The sequence below is a fragment of the Etheostoma cragini genome, chromosome 2 (assembly GCF_013103735.1).
Source record: "Etheostoma cragini isolate CJK2018 chromosome 2, CSU_Ecrag_1.0, whole genome shotgun sequence".
In the NCBI taxonomy this organism is placed as follows: Eukaryota; Metazoa; Chordata; class Actinopteri; order Perciformes; family Percidae; genus Etheostoma; species Etheostoma cragini.
In genome coordinates, this window is record NC_048408.1 from 3,267,109 (window position 1) to 3,285,962 (window position 18,854).

At 39.3% G+C, this 18,854-nt stretch overlaps 1 protein-coding gene across 3 annotated transcripts in view; it reads right to left on the reverse strand.

Annotated features, from left to right (window-relative positions):
* The window catches only part of LOC117952226 (teneurin-3-like), a 242,888-nt gene that overhangs the window by 73,835 nt on the left and 150,199 nt on the right, over nucleotides 1–18,854 (reverse strand). Inside the window, exons 15-22 of one of the 3 annotated variants that reach the window (XM_034884373.1) lie at nucleotides 18,420–18,614; nucleotides 16,933–17,133; nucleotides 13,308–13,493; nucleotides 11,876–11,902; nucleotides 7,827–7,835; nucleotides 4,610–4,756; nucleotides 1,576–1,706; nucleotides 1,331–1,419 (exon numbers count right to left, since the gene is read on the reverse strand). In XM_034884373.1, the coding sequence (XP_034740264.1) occupies nucleotides 1,331–1,419; nucleotides 1,576–1,706; nucleotides 4,610–4,756; nucleotides 7,827–7,835; nucleotides 11,876–11,902; nucleotides 13,308–13,493; nucleotides 16,933–17,133; nucleotides 18,420–18,614 (985 nt within the window). The remainder of the gene's footprint in view (nucleotides 1–1,330; nucleotides 1,420–1,575; nucleotides 1,707–4,609; nucleotides 4,757–7,826; nucleotides 7,836–11,875; nucleotides 11,903–13,307; nucleotides 13,494–16,932; nucleotides 17,134–18,419; nucleotides 18,615–18,854) is intronic. The other 2 variants (XM_034884382.1, XM_034884389.1) reach the window with 2 other exon arrangements.

Here is an 18,854-nt window from a genome sequence, read left to right on the forward strand (position 1 = left end):
CCCCCCCCCCCCCCCCCCCTTTCTTTCTCTCTTATCATGTTTAATGAATGTTTTGTCTGAGGCAGATGTGGCAGAAATGGCTTTAGGCAACAACAACAAAAAAGAAGACCTACTGTGATCTCTCTCTCATTCTAACGTTTCAGTTCTATTCATGTGGACAGAAAGCAGAGCCAATCTGCAACCGTCATATTATTGTAGATAAAGTAGGGTGTGCTATAACCTGCAGGTGGAAGAATTATGAGTCACAATCAGCGCTGTAGAAAAAAAAAATAGAATTGACACTAATTATTCATTAATTCTTTTCTTTGAGGAAAAACAACAGTGTTGTGGAAGTAATAACTGATTTTCCGTGCTGCACATAACTGATGCCACAAACCAGCCTGTTCTCATGAACCATCCAAAAAGTTAAGCACTGTAAATGCATGATTTAAACACTTTTGTTTTGCTGTATTGGTTACATCGACTGCTGCTGTATAAAAACGCGTGTGGCCCCGTAGGGACGGGGTCGGGGAGATGGGTGGTCGTTAAAAAACAGGACTTCCAAGCCAGGGGTTGGAGTTCACTTCACGGGGAAAACAGAATACTTTCACACAGGAAAAGCATGTCGCTTGAGAGGGTTTCCATTTTAAACCACAATCCTTTCCTAACTTAACTAGTCGCCGCATAATGCTTATTTTTTCTTGCCTAAACTTAACTGTTACCTCTGCCAACAGGCAACTTGCAGCGCTCTGTACCCGGCTCACCGTCACCTATTCACAGGGAACGGTACAACCAACTACCACTGACCTGACGGAGCACTGTGTGGAGCACCGTAGTCAGCGGCACGAAGCTATGTAGCCGCTCAAACATGGAGCTAGAACAGAGACAGTAACCTGTGTTTTTCAGTGCCAATAGTTGTTGTTTCAATGCCCATTTTTATTTTCAATACCACCGGTTCAAGCTCTATACCTAAACAGCTAGTAACTGGCACTCTGTAGCAGGAAGATCTGTAGCCGATGTCACTCACTCGTCTATTTGTATGATATCATATGTTTTGGTGTGCAGAACTTTTTGTACATTATCATACAAACCCGCTCATTAGAATAAGTTGCACAAACTCATACTAAGAATAAAAAATAATATACATAATACAATATTAAGTATATATTCTTTTTGTAGTATCATTACTAATGGTTAGGAATACATTTCACTCACCATCTTATCCATACATCCGGACATGGTTTGAAATTCATGGTTTAAACTGTGGATTTGTTAACAACCTGTCTGACCAATCATGTTGCTTGCTGATGTTACTCAGCGAGGAAAAAGCACAAAACAGACAGAAAATTACCTTTTATTAAATGGACTGTCACCAGTGATGACATGAGTGGATTCAGGACCAAGTAGGAAGTGAATTCGCTGGTAGAAAGACCTGGCAGCCTAAGGAAAATAAAAAAGGAAGTCAATACAGAGACAGTTGCTGCTTCCTGTTACCCCTTGATGGTATCTTGTGCTACACTGAAGAAGGGATGTGGATCTGTGTACTGACAAATGACAGTTCTTATTTTGAATTTGTTTCTGATTAGAGCTCCTTACTTGCTGGGGGGCCAATAAGGACGGAGACTGGCTGAGCACCTCTGCCGGGTCAGGTGACCCTTTGCAGTATAACTGGTTCTGACAGGAGGGCTGCAGACAGCAGTCTGGATCCATACAGTCAGCCAAGCCATCTGAAACACACACACACACACACACACACACAAACACACACACACACAGTTGTTATATACAGAAACCTGAAAAGGATGCATTGGGACCTGAAATGGAAGGTCAATGTATGAAGCGATGTCAAATGGATAATAGAAACGTTCCAGGTGGATGAGGGATGAAAACAGGATGAGGATGGAAGATGGAGGGATGAGGAGGCAACTGAGGGATTACATAAGAAGCAATGAAGGATGATAAAGGGATAAAGAATAATTAACAATGCACGGATAAGGAAATGGCAGAGGAACCAAACAGAATTAGGAATGAAGGGATAGAAAAAGAGATAAATACAGATGTCAATGCATGGAGAGTATCAAGATTTAAGGGAGAATAGAGGTCAAGAGTGATACTGCGTTGTCCAAATAAGATAAGTCAAACATGGACGGGGTTATGAGGTGGAAAGGAATAAATGAAGTCAGCAATACAGAGAACGTAATGAAAAGAAAGAACCAAGTGTGGCAAAGGGATGAGGATGGATTGACTTCAAAAAAAGAATAAGAAGAGTTTTCCGATGAGGGGTAAAAGAAGAAATGGATGTGTGCATGTGCACTGTGTTTATAAGGCACTGCCAAGAAAAAGAAAGTCAGAGGGAAGGAAGAGGGACTGAGGGCTGCAATGATGAGCTGGGATGGAATGATAGGAGAAAAGAGATTAGGAAAGGAGGGATGAGTAAAGGACAGGGACCAAGAGTGCGGGGGATTGGAGCAGAGAGACAGATGGAGAGATTGAATGATGGAAGGAGGAATGTGAGGTAATAAAATATGGGCTGCCATTTGTTTCTGTTAGTTTATAAAAGTCAGTTGTACATCTGGTGAACAGGCACCAGGGACACACACACACACACACACACACACACACACACACAAACACAGACTTTCCTTCTCATCTTCTTTCTTCTCCAACTTTCCATTCAACACGCTGCTCTAATCAAACCTAGTCCTGGTTTAGAGGTTTAACTCTGTGTCTCAGAGTATTATTTAGAGGGTGAAACTGCTGATAGCTTACTCTTTTAGTTCACAGTTGTTTTTACTTTGGTTGTTTTGACTACTTTCATGTCTTTTGTTTCAGTAATCCCATTAGAATTTACAACAGCAGAGTTTTATTAAAACTTCTTTCCCTTTCTTGACCGCTTACACTATATTTTAAAATAAATGGTACCAGTGCCTTTCAAATACTAAAGCACATTTACCAATCATAAAATGACTCAATCCTAAACAAGGATGATACTACATGTTCTGCATTCCTTTGGCAGCTGCAGAGCTGCACTTTGTATGTATGTAGGTTAGCACTCACTGCAGGAGTACTACACATCAATGTGCAGCTCTCAGCAGGTGGCAGCAGATTAGCCAGTTCATCAGTTGATCATTTTGATTGCATTAGATAGATAGATAGACAGATAGATAGATAGATAGATAGATAGATAGATAGATAGATAGATAGCAACACATTCTCCCTCTCCCATCGCATAAAATTGTGGATTTAAATACTGCGTCATCTTACAGCGTGTAAGGAACAGTTCCTTACTGATGCAAAAAGGGGGATTTATGTCTAGGTATCTGACGCTGAGCGTCTGTATTTTACAAGTTGGGAGTGAGAACAGGTTTTCAATAGAACGATCAAATGGCAGCAGTACAGTGTCTATTTGATGTTGTTTTGAGTGGTTACTGCAGAGGGAATGACAGAGTTCTTGTAATGTTTTTCCAGGCCAGTGGAACTTTGTACCGCTTGCTTGATGGTAGTAACTGGAATGAGTGGTGGAGGGGGTGAGAGGGCTCTCCTGATCACAGAGCGGTTGTAAAGTTTGTTCTGCGAGTTGTGTTTTGCGTTGGTGGTGAGGAGGTTGTACCAGTATAAAATGTTTAAGGTGAGAATGGATGCAATGAGTGAACAGTGAACTGGAGTTAAAATGTCGTTGCTGATATGAAAAGTCCTAAGATCCTAAGATCCAGGTGAATGCGCTGTTGTGGTTTTTTGTACACAGAGTTGGTGTGCAAAGGACAAGCAGGTGTCAATGTTGTTTCCCAAGTATTTAAAGGACTCAACCCGCTCCACCAGCTAACCCTGAGAGGATCCTGACAGGTTGGATGAGATGGGAATGTCTTTTTTTAATGAAGATTATGTTTTGGGCTTTTCCACCTTTATTTGATAGGACAGCTAGATGAGAAAGGGGAGAGAGAGAGGGGGAAGACATGCAGGAAAATGGCGCCACACAGATGGAAAGGTTTTTCGACTCTGCTCCCACACCACAGCTTCTTTTTTTGTTAACACTGGGTCTGTGTTTGAAACATAAAGCCTCAAAAGAATTTCCATGTGACATACCTTTTCATCTAAGATAACTTGATGTCTGATATATAGGCACTTTAGCTAGGCACTTTAGCTAAGCACTTTAGGTAGGTACTCTCTCACTTGCTATAACATCTGACATAGGCTAGATACTTACATCAGCCAATGTCTACATTCCTTTTGTTGTCTTACTTTGAGTCAAGTGCGAATGGGTGTTGGGATGATTTTTTTTTTGTCAGTTTACTGCATATCTGTAGGGGGTGATTTCAATCATGGTACAGGGTTTCAATTGCTGCATGCCATTTCAAGTTAACATTGCATGTTTCAAACAACATAATGAGCCACGCATGGATGCATAACTCAAATATCCACGGTTCTCTACATCATGTGATTTTTTTTATTTTAAATGCAAATTAAGACTGAACTTGTTCCTGAACCCTGACTTTCTAACTGCTAACATCCTACTGGTTTTGCTACATTTTTCATAGTTTTAACCCTATGTTTATCCATCCATCCAACAAATACAGTTTGTTTATTTGACCATGCATCTGCACACTCGTACACTGTATGCACACAAACATACCTCCTTCATTGTCCTTGCCATCGGTACAGAGTGTTTCCATGGCTACGTGACAACCGGCCCCTCTCCATCCTGATTGGCAGATGCAGTGCCAGCCGCTGGCCTCCAGAGTGCATCTTCCGTTGTTGTTGCAGAGACCTGGACAACCCTCTGGGCACAGTGGACAAACACACATTTAGAAAAGTTAGAGCAGTGAGGTAGTGGGCTGGGGACACGCCTCGCCATCAGGGTGGGAACTATAGGCTTCAACCAATATACATTTTTGAAGGAAGGTGATGATAATTTTGTACTGGAGCGCTGAAAGATGATAATAAATGCAAAATATTCAGTGTTTCCCTATCAGCTCGGAAAAGCCTCTGAAACAGCACTGAGACCATCATGGGGCAACGAAGAAGAAGCCCGTTTTAAAGCATGAGGCTTATGTGAGATTACAACAGGTTTTATAGAATCCTCCTATACCCCAGAAGGTATTTCTCTACCTTTGGAAGGTTAAAATAGTAACGAACGTCAGGTAAGTCCAATGGTGTATAAGCTACACTGTACTGCTGTGTACTAGAAGTTTTTCAACAGCGCTCGCAGCATGTGAACAATTATGTAACACACATCCGTTAAGTAAAACAGTAAAATAGACTTGAAGCGCAAAAACAGTCCTAGGATTGCAATTTTCAGACGCGTGAGTTGTTAATAGACCTTTATATTTGTGCAAATGGGACAAACTAACAAACTAACAAACTAACTAACGTGGGACAAACTAACTAAAAAATGCTGAATGGAAATGCTGAAACATGTCCGTGTAGACACTGTGTACAACATCAAAAAGAGCAGCTCAGCTCTGGGCACTCTGGTGAGAACTTTTAAGTATTTGCAGACATTTCTGTGTGTTTTAGTGAGGCAATACCAGAAACAAATCTATTTAAAGAAAGCAATGACTATGAAAAAACAGCAAAAGAAACTTGCGTTAAGTCAATAACTGTTATCGTTGTATAGTCTTTGGAAAGACTGTGTTGGAACAGAGATGCTTTAGAACTAGGATGTCCCAAATCTAAGTCATTTCCTGTATCTGTGTCACGTGGGTTTCACCGCTGCCACACCTCTTTAGGAGAAAAGCAGCAGGTCCTTAGTGTATTGATTCCAAGAACTGAACCTGAACACAGATTATTTTGCCCCATAGTCATAAAAGTAAAAATTGGACCCATTTCTTTACGCCACATATCTCCCAAACAGGGCTTTAAACTAACTTTTTGATCACCAAACAACGTGGCTAGTATATTTTTTAAAGTAACCAGCCAAGTAGATTCTCTTCTAGCAAAAGGATTGTCTGTTTTTTCCTAACTAATTCACATCTTAATTTCTGCTCCTCCTGCTGGGTTGTTTCGCGCCCTTCTGTTTGTCTTCTCCATTTCAGTGTAGCTCATATCTAAACCGCGCACACTAGGCACGTAGCCAATGTCTGTAAGACATGTCCCGACTTAGTGTTCATGGGAAATGTGGGATTATTACTACAAGCAGTGTTGCCAGATAAAGATTGCGTTACCAAGTCAAACACACAAAAACAACCTAGTAACTTTACAATGATACCCGCCGAAATCCATTTTTACCCGCATCTGGCGGGTGTCAATTTAAAGTGCTTAGCACCGCCCTTAACGGTTGTGATTGGTTAAAAGAAATGCCAATAAACCACAGCCCAACAGTAAGGTCAGCTGTGACCTGAATGGCTTTCACTTTACACCTCAGTTAACATTTATATTTCTGCCCCAGTCTAAAGGTATGGATGCTGTTTCAGAAGATTTCTCACCTCACAAGACTTCTCAAGACTCCGCAGTAGTTGAGTTTTTTTTTTTAAATTAAATTTACACATATTTTATGTTAGTACAAAATGCTAGCTTCAGACCAAAGTACCTTCAAAGACCCATATTGGTTAAAACCTGATGTGTATAAAGGCCTTTGGCCCTGTGTGATCAACCTTTCTCCAACAAATGTAGTGACAGACTGAAAGACAAACTGATAGACAAATAAGACAGGTCAATACATTAACCCACATGTGAGAGCCACAGACTGACAGACAGACACACAGTCAGCATTGAAATGCACTGACGTTGTAGTTTCACATGAACCACTAAGATTGTTTACAGCCAAAACGGCTACTGTGTGCTGCAAGGCTTCAATCTGAAATTAATTCAAATAAAAAAAAAATCCTCATCTGTAAACAAAGAAAGAAGATGTTATTGTTACATAAAATGGTGATGGAAAACTGCCATACACACAAAGAAAAAAGAAAAATCTAAGTTAAAAAGCAGAACATCCTAAAATTGGAGTTTATCTGTTCAAAGTGTAAAGTCTAACCAAATCTGAGGGAAATTTAACAACCGGCAAGCTGACAAGGACTGTTCGTTTGCTTTAGAAATAGGTTTAAAAAAATCACAGATTAAAATCCATGTGAAAACACAACAGGTAGACAGATACACAGCGCACAAAGTATAGGGAGGGCAGGGTGGTTTGGACTGCATGCCTCCAAAGGCTATACTTTATGCCTCTGTTTGACATTCCTCCATCACAAAAAAGATAGTGAGGCTGGCAACAGTTTGGTAAACGGTAAGTGTCGGAACCAAGCAAAGCCCAGCTGGAGAGACAGAAAAAGGGATGAAGGAAGAAGGGTGAAGTTGTGAGAAAGGGGGAAAGTAGAAGAAAATAGAGAGAGAGACAGGAAAGTGAAGGTACATAGATGGGAGACAGAGGAACAGCAGCTGGCTAAATTCACACACACATATAAATATAAATATCAGGCTTGTGGATGCAAGACAAAACAAGAGTCACACATCTTGGGTTTGTGTCTGCTTGTAAGTGTGTGTGTGTGTGTTTGTGTGTGTGTGAGAGCGAGCTTTCCCATTTTTGTGAGTATGTGCTTGAGTGCATCTTCATCTGTATAGTCTTTGTTTTGTGTGTGGAAATCAGAGACAGGGACAATAAAGATGTTACAGAAAAACAACTAATAACTGCAGACTGCAGAAATAACAACAGAAGTATAACAATAAGACAATACAAAAAAAGGCATACACCGAGCGTTTAGGAAGACTGACGTGAAAAAAAGAATAAAAGGTAGGAAAAATAAAATGAAATGGAATGAATCAGAATCAAATAAAGTTTAAGTTAACAAAGCAGAGTGTGAAGTGTTTGTATTTTGGGACAGTAAGGCCTTTATTAAGTCTTTGGCATGAATTACCTTTATATCCTGAGAATAGGAGAGGGCACGAGGGAGAGAGGGAGGAAAATTAGGGAAAAAAGTAAATTGAAACAAAAGCAGCACTGCCAAATATACTCTCTGTGGTGGACAGATGTAAATGGCAGCCAAAGGAAAAGGAGGAGGGGAAGAAAGAGTTGGGATCACGGGACTGCAATAACACAGAGGGAGACACAGCAGTAGGACCTCAGCAGTTCAATCAAATCTGTCTTTCTTCACATTTAAATCCCACAAGACGGAAGAAGGATCAAAGGCAGCTGATCAAAAATTACAAAAGAAGTTGCACAGTTGATTTTTTTTTCATTTAATTAACCGCAGAAATTCTCAAACAACAACTTTCCGTTATTAAAAAGAATCTGGGTGAAACAATAGAAGTTGAAAAGTTGAAATTTGTATACTGATATACTGTAGAACATATTCTGTATGATATACTGATATACGATATCACATATTCTGTGTGATATACTAAATGTAGCACATTATGAAGAAGAAGTTAGTAAAGGCAGGATGGAGCAGCACCCACGGCTTGTGTCCTGAGCTGCGGTTCCTCTAATGACCACTAGATGCTGACAGGAAAAGTGTTTAAATGTAAATCAGGAGTTTTAATAATAATAATATGAAGAAGAAAAAGAAGATGAATATATATTTTTTCACATATTACACACAGGCCTGAAATACAGACACTCAAACTCATACATGCATTAATGGAAAGATATCAGAGTGAAGGGGCTGCAGCTGTTGATGTACAGGCGCCCCGGGCAGTTAGGGGGTTCGGTGCCTTGCTTAACAGCACCTTGGCAATGCCCAGAAAGTGTACTGGCACATCTCCAGCTACCAATCTGCCACCATACCTTAGTCCGTATGGGGACTTGAAGGGAATTCCCTACAGACTGAGCTACTGCAACTTCAACAATCTAGGAATAAACTAGCATTAAAGAGCAAAAGGCATTATTGAGTTGCATTATGGGAAGCGTAGGATCTAGCAATTTTGGAACTTGACCCAAATTAGAAGTCAGGTTATAATTATATAATAATTAATGATTTATCCTGTTTTTATAGCTTCACATAACGAATAAAAACATATAAAAATGAACACCTGAACAAATGAATCAGAACTACTTAAAATGACAGAAAACATAATTGGAAAAATATTATTTGACGTGTACTTTTATATTTTATTTTTTAACATTGAGGGGGCGTGGTTTATGACCCAAACTGCAGCCAGTCACCAGGGACGTATCCAGATGATGTGTATGCACCACCCCCAGGTGGCTTAAAACACTTGATCTTTGTTTAATAGGCTGGTTCCAGAATGTGTTAGATTTACCGTAATCTAGTTAAATTGGATTATTTTTGGCCACAGACGTTCCCTAACTTTAACCAAGTGTTTCAGTTGCCTAACCTTAATTAGAGTTGTCTCAAACATTGGCATTGAACACATTGCTGGCTTTTGTAGTATCATCCAACATCAATGAGGAATTAAGCCCCGCTTGGTTTCACCGCGATTGATTGCTAACATTAGCTAAGGTCTTAAGGAGTATGACTGGTAATAGCTGATTTTGTTCAGATATGCAAAATTGTAATTATAGAAGTGACTATTGGTCAGACTAAATATTTTAATTATCATTTCATTATTTTTGGCGATAAAGGTTCATAGCAAAAAGAAGGGGATACTGTTAGAAAATACGTTTTATGTTCATAAAGAGGAGTTGTTTGCTTCATAGGCTCTGTATTTATGTTATCACATTATCTGGGTCACATGACAGTGATTATATAACCCCAAAAAATTGAATTAACTCAACAACAAAAAAAAGAAAATATAAAAAAATTATGATTTGGCTAAAAGAGACAATTATATTCTTACTTGCAATTATTTCTTAGACAAATAGTTTGAAATTATTACAGCTCTACTAACAGCAAGAAGTCAGAAAGGTTTGGCTTACATCTCATACCATCTATGAGCAGGATGCAATGAGGAAAGTAAATCGGTGGAGTGGTGGGGGTTGGGAGCTTGGGACCGGGAGGTTCAAATCTGGCTGGTTAAAGTGAGAGAACACGTTTGACTGTCATTACCACCCCTAAGGGGCCCTTGAGCAAGGCCTTTAAGCCCTACCACTCTAGTGGAGCTGCTCAGTGGTAACTGATCAGACTGTAGTTGTACTGACTATGGACAGCTTCCATGTATGAATGTGGAACTGTGTGAATATGACAGGTCGTCGCAATTACAGCCACACACCAACCAACTAATGTGACTGTATTCAGTGCCTGATGTAAAGGAAAGCCATGTTATAATCCAAAGTGTTTATTTCTTTTCATTGCCCCATACCACACTGCCTCTGGTTAAATAGAAGTGAGCACCTTATCTAGAATATTCCCATGTTGCACACAAAAGGCTTAAAACCAGCTGAATTGATTTACTGCTGTCACAGTGCAAGGGCCATTTGCTTTGCAATTGTGTAAATACTTGCAATTACACAACTGTTCTGTATAAAATAAGGCATGACTGACATCTTTGAAACAAAAGCCAACTGTGCGAGTCAGATTATGGTTGCTTAAACCTATTCACGCACATGTAAGAGTACGCCTGTGTTTAGAGAAATGGACAGGAGATGAAACAGCTTACAGGAAAACTAAGCCTAAAGCAGAGCCAGGATTTCATGTTCTACATCACAAATGTTCAATATTATATTTGCCTGTGCCTGTACTGGCTTGTCTTCGAAAAGCATAAATATGTATTAACTATCCCAAGACACAAAGAATGTTAAATATACAATGTCAAACATAGGGTATCTACTAGGGAATAAGTGGAACATTAACAACTCAGCATGTTCTTTCTTTTCAATGTTTTGTTTTTGTTGGCACCTGCTCTGTTTCATGCTTAATTTTCCCTTTTTTTGATCCAGCTTCAACATACTAGAACGTGGATCACTTCCCTGTTTATGATTGTCAAGAGCAGTAACAAGCTGTAAAGCAACCTTAAAAAACTCAGCAATATCAGCAATATCAAACCAATTTTAACAAAATGTTAAAAAGCCATGAATCTATTGTTGGAGGTCAACATAACTCATTCATTTACAGGCTTCCTCAAATTTTGAATTTCTGAGCTATATCTTTGTAACTTTTGATGAAAAATAACATTTTACTTCAAATATGGTCAGTGTTTTTTTCAAGAAATTTGGGAGGCTGAAGTAGGCATTTGAGTCAGTGACAAATACGCAGTGTTAACCTCTGAGGGCAAAAGACACAGCAGTGAATCCAAGCGATGTTTGGCAACACTCCTACTCAAAAAGCGATTTTACAAAATTTCCTTTTAGACATTTATTTACAATTTTCATTCATATATTAAGCTACTTTTTTAACCCAAGACCTTTGCAAAGTCATTTCAAGCAGCGAAACAATTGAGTGTAGGTATATTTGAGAACTATTTCCGCCTTGGGGCCAAATTATGTCTTTATGCATTGCTCTGGAACAGCTTTGGGGCTCACTATACAGAAAGCTGAGTTTGTTCTGAACATTATGATATAAAACATATCGGGATCAGTTTATATGCAAACACCCTAAAAAGGAGAATTCAAGAAGATATCTAAAAATGCACTTAAATGTAATTGTATCAGGATAAACCCCTAGAGATATATCTTCTCATTTTCAATGGTGTCTCAGCATTCAATAAGTAAAATCCACATGTAAGGTAAAAAACACTCTTCAGGTTTTAATTTTATCTTGTAAGATAGCAGCTAAGTGTGCATCCTAATAGGCAACAAAAAAAAAGCCATTGTGCATCTGGGTAAGGACCATCCTGAAATGAACAGTAATAGCGCATGTTATCAGAGCTGGCAAAACCATAGAGGGGATGAGTGGAAAAAAACAGAAGATATCCAAGGCATCCAAAATTTAAAAATAAGTTTGTAATAAATATGTAAATAAAATAACCACTGAAGCAGCCACAGCTTCACATGGAGAAAACGGCAAAGGAAGAAGGGATGATGACAAAAAGCAAGTGATGAGGAGAAGAAGAGAAAAGAGCACAATACCTTTTACTCTAATGTCCGGATTGTGAGCTTTAAGAAGGAAGGGGGGGAAAGAAAGGAAGCAGATAGATAGAAAGAGAGCATTTAGTCCAGATATTAGGCAGTAGAATAGTAACAAAACCCCCCCAGTGTCACCACCAGTGAAAGGAGACACCAGAGAGAGGTAGAATTTCAATTAGACACAAACAACGAAAGGGAGAGAAAGATGCTATTATTCTTCATCATATTCATCTAAGACACCTCATTAACGCTAAGGAATGTTATAGGGTCCAAAACCAGTTGACTAGTGTACGTATTTTGCTTCTGTTTTATTCTTGTCAAACTCTGGATTGCACTGGCTTACGAAAAACGCAAGCTGAGATATTTCCATGCTGAAAATATAAAAACAGCTAATTAATGAATATGGAAACAGTTACAGTGAGGTCACAATTTCCAGCAGACTTTAACATAAAATGTAAATGTGATGGTTGGTGAGTAGAGGACAGGAGAAGAAAGGAGCAAGCCTGTTTCCTCTCCCCAGCCATACAATCTGTCTAAACACTGTTGGCTAAGCACTCTAAATGAATTTCCCCTCATCTCTTTGTTGTTATGCTCTCAACGTCCTTTCCACGTGTCAGTGTGTGTGTGTGTTTGTGTGTGTGTCTGTCTGTGTGTGTTAGTGACGATAACCAAAGCCAATTTGCAACTCTTTCCCAGCAATACTGTAGCTGTCTGTCTGTCTTTTTTTGCGGTGGTGAACTGAAGCAGCAACAAAGGCCCCCGTTCTCATCTGTTTCACCGTTTAACTATTACAACACAAGGATGTTTTCAAAATCAACATGGATGCTCACTTAAAAACACAATACAATGTCAGTAGGTACGGTAGACACCAAGCAAAATAAGGATAGAAAGGGTTCTTTCCATCAACAATGAGCAGCATCGGTTCTTCAGTGGTCAGTGTTTTACAGTTTTTTCCGCTGCTAGACGACAGTGTATGTCAAGATAAGATAATGGAGGTCACGTACACAGTTGTGAAAATGTCAAAAACAATTCCTTTACTATTAGGGGTATCATGATACTAAAACAAAGTAAAATAACACGATTCTCGATGCCGATTTTGATACAGAGATTTTTTTTTTACTAAAGTCTAAGTAAGTCATGAAGTAAAGCCAAATTGGAGTATAACTTTATTGTCTTGTTAGTGGAATCTGGCAAGCCAAAAATAAAAATGGTTTGGAAAATATTTTCCTCTCAGTGTCTTTAAACAGAGCGAATATATGCTCTTGTACTCATTTCACTCATTATGTATGTGGAAGCCCACCATTTTTTTGTGAATACTGAGAAACAGTCTCACAGTCTTACTTTCCCTTCTTACACTTTTCCTATAGTGTGTGTGTGTATGTTATTGTGAGTGTGTGTGTGTGTGTGTGTGTGCGTCTGTTGTGATCCCACTCACCGATATTACAGTGCTCCCCTGTCCATCCTTGGTCACACTCACACTTCCCCTCCTTACACACGCCATTCTTGCTGCACAGTGGATGGCAGGCCTTCTGGTCACACACAGTTCCTGTCCAGCCCTCCTCGCATCGACACACGCCGCCGTAACAGACGCCATGGCTGCCACAGACCACTTCACACACCTCTGTTGGACAATGAAAAAAAAATATAACTACACATGCAAACACAGAAACACAACAGTAGCTGTGACATCTTCTCTGCATTTATAGGTTTTTGGAACATGAATACTGTACTGAACCATTGTCAACAATACTGTGAAGTTGCATAATGTGAAAGTAGGTTCATGACATTGCCAGGATTGTACCTATGTGTGTGTTGTTGAGTGTGTTTGGATGCAGTTGACAGATCCCAAGAAAAGATCAAGAACCTGTTTATTGCATTTGTGAATCTGTGCGTTTTCCATCCAAAGCGGCGTGACTTAATTGGATGTGTGTTTAATGGTTTTGACAAGACAATACTCACGTAAAACCCAAAGGCAACACAAACAGAACACACACTCACACACACATATTCCTTTCCTCTTCTCTTTGTTTTTATGTCAAGCCATCTGTTACTGATCTGCATTCCTCCTCCAGCTTTTTATATCCCACCTCTTTTGCTGCATCAATACTGTCACTTATTTCTCTCTCCTTCTCTCTCTCTCTCTCCCTCAAAGACAGCAATATATATATATATATATATATATATATATATATATATATATATATATATATATATATGTGTTTTTTGTGCCTAACCTTACCAAACCATGTCCATAGCAGTGGCAGATCAGAAAACAGCTAAATTAATTTTAGAAGGCACTGTCAAATGATGTTGGGCTGTTATGATCATATAGGCTTGTTAATGCATAGCAGATCAGTCATTTGGGAATGAAATGACAAACCTATGTGATCGTTTTGTTTTGAAGCGCTTGAAATGCAACAATTTGGTTTGCCAAATACTTTTTAGGAGTACATTTAACTGCTGCTTTGGTGTGATTTTATGACTGATTCATATGATATGTAGCTCTATATTAGGAGACACAGTGAGAACATTTTACGGTCTTGTGAGACACTCTTTTGATAATAAAGAGAAAGTTCCCTTGTTTGACTCTAAACTCTTTCAGGGAATTTAAAGTCAAAAATCGGGTTGGGTCAGGTTTTCTAGATGCTTACTTACTGATCTACAAAGACTTAAAAAAATGTCTATCTGCTACTTTTTCATATCGTCCAGATTGTAGCTCTCTGACTCCTTCCACTGTCAGAAGAAAGCTCTCCTATTTGCAGCTACTGTAGTAAAAATCACAGCTGCAGGGTGTCTAACACATTGTGTGTCATCTTGAGACCGTACAACGTCTATTTTAGTTGCTCTTCATTGGCTTCCGGTTAGTTTAAGAATTGATTTGGAGATGTTACTGATTTTACTGCTCTGATGTGGTTTAGCCCCAAGCTTTGTCACTGACCTTGTTTCTCTTCACAAGTGTATGTGTGATCTCCTCAAAGTACAAGTCTTATGGCTGTTTCAAAGTCATGGCTAACTTCTAAAGGGGAATTGGCTTTTGCCATGAGGAAAGCCAAGCTGTAGACACTTGGTCAGCGGCTCTCAGCATCAGATACAATGCAAAAAGCACCCTTCTTCTTTTGCCATTTCCAGCCACAGCCGTTTAATAAGTGTGATACTAGCCTGATTCTTTTGATTGTTTCTCCTGTTTGAATGTGCAGCGCCGCCCGTCTGACTCTGTCTGAGAGTTGGCACTATGGTTACGGATTTAAAAAAAACGAAACAGTGCTGGAACCGTTCTGAGAAGGGTTCAAACATGATGTGCAATGCAAAGAATGTTTGCGGTCAAAATTCTTACGTCCAACTTCAGGGAACATCTGCAGGTATTTAAGTTAAGTCAGCTTACAGTTACTGCAAGTACTTCCATTGAATAAAGTAGGAAAGACATGTGTACCTTCTGGGATGTGACATCTGCTATTAGTCAGTGTTGAGTATTGCTGTAAGGTTAACAGGGTTTCTGCAAATTTCAACAAGTCAAATGCAAGACTATAGAAGATCTTTTTAAGACCTTTATGAATGAAATTTAAGACCTATATCACGACATAAAAGTACAACAAAAAGCAAAGTTAATAAACTTATTGAAATGTCCTAACAACGGCACAGAGTACTAATGATCCTTACATACAGCAAATTATGCTTAGACTATCAAAAGAAAGACCTGCCACATCACAGAATCAAAAAAACTACTTTCAGTGAGCATTGGAGGTAGAGTTGCATGGATGTAAGAAGATTAAGATGATTTAAGGCCTAAAAAACAATACCTTTGCAAATTTTGTTTAAATGTTTGAAAATGGTTATCAGTTGAAAATGTTTAGAATTTAGAGTAGAATTTGGAAAAGTAATCAAAAAGTTAGGAAGTTATAAGTTACATTACTTTGATGAAGTAATCATAATGATAATAAAAATAATGTATACTTTATTAATCCCGCAAGGGTAAATTACAATTGAACAATAATTGAAATATTACATTTTAAATAGGGTAACTTGTAATCGATATGCTATTACATTTCCAAAGTCACCTTCCCAACACTGCCTGTGGAACTAAGACAAGCTAAGGCACTCCTACCATCTGAATTATGCTTACAGGTACAGGCTTTGCATAATTGAATGTCTTATTCACCTTATGTATTACAAGCCATGTATCCCATCTTTGATGCCTGTTACTCACGTTCCTAGGGGCTCACTGTTATCTTAATTACGTTCTGCTCTGTAATTGCTTTTGTTGTTTTAATGTTATGCTGATCCTGCTCTTCTTTATTCTCACTTAATGATTCTGTAAAGCACTTTATTTACTGCAACTCTAGGCGCGATGTTTCTTATACGAATGAAAAAAAAATTATGTGGATTCCTTTTTTTAGATTGTGTAAGAAATGATACAAAACCCAAATAGAAAGAAAAAAAACATCCACACACTAATGGTGTGTGTCCATTGTCAGCGTCATTTCCCCGCTTCCCATTCATTTCAATGGGAGCCGCTGTGTAATGCATTCTGGTAGCGCCGCAGGGACTTTGGAGAAGCGGGCATCGAGACGCACGCTCGTTATTTGTATAAATTTGAATCCAGACAACTTTATGCAAATAAGGAGCAGCCGGCTCAGCTAGCCAGCTTAGCTACCCGCTCAAAAGCTGACAAAAATATTTCTAACTGACCGTTGTTGATCTGAAATGAAGACAGCAACTGCATGGCCTATTTCTCGCCTAAAATGTTTTCAGAAAAACGTTTCGGGGAACTATTTTTGTAAAATAAAAGACTGCGTTCCAGACGAGCCGCCATTATGGTCAGTTTTGAAATCCCAGAGCAGACAGTTTCAGGTGGGGCGTTCGTCCAATCAGCTGCAGCATTTGCGGTTGTAGGTTGTAGACGGTTTTCTTTGCTTGTCAGTGGTCAGGGAGGAGAAACTGGTGGTAAGCTCACTAACATGCAAAGCTGGGAAGAAGGGCGATCCCATCTGTGAAAACAACGCGTATATGTACACCCACATTAACACATGTTTACATCAAAGGACTTTAAACGTGACACACACCTGAAGAGCAGTCAGGGCCGGTCCAGCTCTGGTCGCAGGTGCAGGTGCTGGTCTCTGCGTTGTAGGTGCCATGTCCTGAACACTGGTCCGGACACATGGCCTTGGTAATCTCACAACTGGCTCCGCCCCAGCCTGGCTGACAGTGGCACTCGCCATGAATACACACTCCATGGGCCGAACAACTGGGGTCTATGCAGTCCACTGAAACAGAGGAAGAGTAGTTAACAAAAGCCAAACTGTACATATTGTACATCTTGTGTGTACACACACAAATGTTTTCAAGACAAAACCGTGATTTGAAAGAATGTGATTAGCTAGTCGTAAAGGCCGATTAATAAAATGTTAATTATTTAGTTATTTGTATATATAAATATATACATATACATATATAATCAACTTAATAATAATGTTTTAATAAATGACTAATTTAATTTGTTACAGACATATTTCCAAATAACTAGATTCTTTCCTCGTCTGCACGCAGGTTGACTCTTTCATTGACGTTCTTGACAACAATTCACCTGTAATATTTTTCAGAAATCCTACATGGCATCTTTGACATTATTTGCTGATTCAGCAACTGTGTGAAATGTGTGTGTGTGTGGGATTGAAACACACACACACACACGCTCTGTGGTTCAGGGAAAATTCTCTCTCTCTCTCTCTCTCCTTCTGTATACTCACTCATAGAGGATTAGTGTTATTGCAGATTGAACTAATCTGAAAGTAATCTTGTTACTGTCCTCTGTGATATGTATCTGCATATATGTGTGTGTGTACTTGAATGACAAGAATGTGTGTACCCGTATAGAGTGTTAATCTGTCTATGTTGTCTGTGTAGGTGTGTGTGTGTGTGTGTCTGTGTGTGTGTGTGTGTGTGTGTGTGTCCAAACAGCGGATAGCAGATTAGTATTGATCAATTCAGACTAAATTAGTGTAGTGTACAGGTTTTAGCCAACTACCTGTCAGCAATCCGTAGTACTCTGACCATGCGTGTGTGTGTGTGGGTGTGTGTGTGACAGAGAGATTACAGTAAATTAACTTACTTTGTAGCAGTAACCCTGTTTTAACAATCTACCTTTCAACGTCTGCACTTTAGTGGTGATATTTAAAAAAAGGAATAATCCAGCCCAAGCCAATGATGTAACATCTTCTAAAATACTCAATTAACAACTTAAACAGTTTAATTATCCATTTAATACTACATGACATCCACTAAGTGTCCTGTAAGGTCCACATTTGCAATGATGTGGATTAAAAAGACAAATGATTTGCAAGTAAAAGAATTATGAATTAGTATCCAATCATATGAAACTGCATGAATGTTTCTGTTTCACAAGCAAATGTAAATGTGTGCCTAATCAATTATTTATGTTGACATTTTTAATATAGGAAAATCCACCATGTCAATGATGGAAAATGATGCAGAGCAGTGTCAAGGAACTGTGTAACTTTTTGTGTCTGTTCTTGCAGGAAATGAGTCTTACCTTCCTCACAATTATCACCCTTATAACCAGTATTGCAGATGCAGGCACCCACAATGCAGATGCCGTGTCCTCCACAGTGGATGTCGATGCACTGGTTGGCTGGTACGTCACACTCAGTGCCTTTCCAGCCGCTGTAGCACTGGCAGCGGCCACGGGAGTACTGGCCATTACCACTGCACAGCACTGGGCAGGCAGCTGGACAAACACGCAGCAAAATGGATCAGTTAGACACACTGGACTGGCTTTACAGGCTCATTAGGTCAGACACTCCCAAACTTTCAATTAATCAATGTCTTACAAACTACCAAATGACTATGTTCATGTTTATGAATGATAAATTACTCTCTTCCAACAATGACAAGAATATGTGTGTGTGTGTGTGTGTGTGTGTGTGTGTGTGTGAGTGTGTGTGTGTGTGTGTGTGTGTGTGTGTGT